Source organism: Solanum pennellii, chromosome 3, assembly GCF_001406875.1.
Source record: "Solanum pennellii chromosome 3, SPENNV200".
NCBI classification, from domain to species: domain Eukaryota; kingdom Viridiplantae; phylum Streptophyta; class Magnoliopsida; order Solanales; family Solanaceae; genus Solanum; species Solanum pennellii.
This window is the reverse complement of record NC_028639.1, coordinates 70,706,137-70,707,971: the sequence shown is the minus strand read 5'-3', so window position 1 is coordinate 70,707,971 and position 1,835 is coordinate 70,706,137. Positions and strand designations below refer to the sequence as shown.

The following is a 1,835-nucleotide window of genomic DNA, read 5'->3' as shown; positions in this document are numbered from 1 at the left end:
TGTTTTGGAATAAAATGTAAATTCAAGTAAAGTGTTTGTTCTACCCCTTATTCTTCCTCTACCTTGTTTGAAGCTCAAACTGGTTCTAAATGTGAGTTATTAGTCATTTTCACCCTGCACGACAACCATTTTGGTCTCTAAAAGTGTTCAAGTGTGTCATTGTGAATGGAAAACTGCTGCAGAAGTTTAGATGAGGGAGAGAACCTAGAAAGCATGCATGGCGAATCGATAGATATCTAAAAACTTAGTATTTATCTCATAACACCTTTCTATGCTCTAAAATTTGGCAGGGGAAAGCAGCTGATGTTCTGGCTCCTCCAACAACGTAAGTTATTAATATCACATTTAGACCCCATTTGCATAATAATGAATGTAATTCGAGCTGAACAACGTATTCTTTTTGTGTTGCTGTAGGACCAAGCAGGATAATTTAACTCCAAAAGGAGGGCGCCGAAATAAAGGGGTCAAGGTGGATGTGCATGGCTATAAAGTAGAAGTTAGCAGTGCTCCCATATTGACTGCCATTTTTGCCAAGTATGGTGACATTGCAGTCAATTGTCACTACAAATCATTGGCTACCAGAGCTTCCCTTCTTGATCTAGTTTGTGATGTCGTAAAGAGGCTGAAAGCTGGTGATGTTGGTTCTTCATCAATCAAACAGATGAAATCTTTTGTCTCTACTGCCGTGGAAGTTGAGCTTGATGTAGCTTGGCTGCAGCAGTATCTGGATGAGATTTCAAAAGAAGAGAATATGGAGAAAAGGTTGCATATGGATATCGATATCCTTCTTCGTTGAATTGTGGAGCAAGACATCAATTTCTCTGTGAAATGAGTTTATTAAAATTCGTTTTATCAAACACATAACATTTTTGTTACCGATCCTTTGGTCCAACGATATTTAGGTTTCTTCAAATCCGTTGGTGGCCTAAGGGCCAAAATCAAACTAGAGGCCTTAAAAAAAGTTATAAATGATTTTATTTTAAACCTATTTTCAAGCTTTTTGAGATGCAAAGTTGTTAATAATTTTTGTGTAGTTAATCTTTTCTAATAATTCTTTTTCAATCGATAATATAGTCAAACCACTTAATATTTCTTGAGACATTGACGATTTTAAACACTATTTAGAATATCAAATAAAAAAATATAATAAACATAAGACACAAAACAATAATACTAGAAATTAGAATGATATTATCGTATTCAAAAGCTATGAAGACTTGATTTCCGAAAATGAATGAAGCTGCTGCAATATATTTTTTCTCCAAATTTAAATATAAACTATCATTAAGAGCAAGTAAGTTCCTAAGCTTTGAATAAGAGACTAAGAGAGATATAATATTAGAAAGGAGAAAGTGAGAAGAAATAGAGGAAAGGAGGATAAAATATATAAAAACAAAATTTAAAAAAATAAGATAACGTGTACATTAAAAAAAAGTACACAACTTTTTATTGAAAAGTTGAAAAGTCAATCACTTCGGTCTTTTAACATTTCCACTTAATTTAATTTTTTTTAATCCGTTTGCATTTATTATATGAGATTTTTTTTTAATTTAACCTAATTAAATAAAAAATGGGACTCCCTAAAATTGAGGACTTGAGGCGAATGACTTTTTTTTTAAACTAACGAGCCGTCTGAACTTTTAAGGTCTGAATAAATAAGGACACTTCAAATCTTTAATTCACAATTCTTTTTTTATTTAATGAACTGCATGGATAAAAATTAAAACATTTCAGAAATACGGAGGAAAAATAAAATAATACTAGTCATTTGAGAAAAGGATAATTTGTAATTAAACTTCATAGTTTAGAATAATCGCTTTGGCTTCCACTCTACA

General features: G+C 31.8%; 1 protein-coding gene across 1 annotated transcript in view; it reads left to right on the top strand.

The window, feature by feature from the left end:
- LOC107013637 (sister chromatid cohesion protein pds5-like) overlaps positions 1–987 on the top strand; it is a 7,851-nt gene extending 6,864 nt beyond the window's left edge. The window contains exons 8-9 of the mRNA XM_027915650.1: positions 291–325; positions 415–987. Of these exons, the coding sequence (XP_027771451.1) occupies positions 291–325; positions 415–796 (417 nt within the window). The 3' untranslated portion in view covers positions 797–987. The remainder of the gene's footprint in view (positions 1–290; positions 326–414) is intronic.
- Positions 988–1,835: the final 848 nt, after the last annotated feature.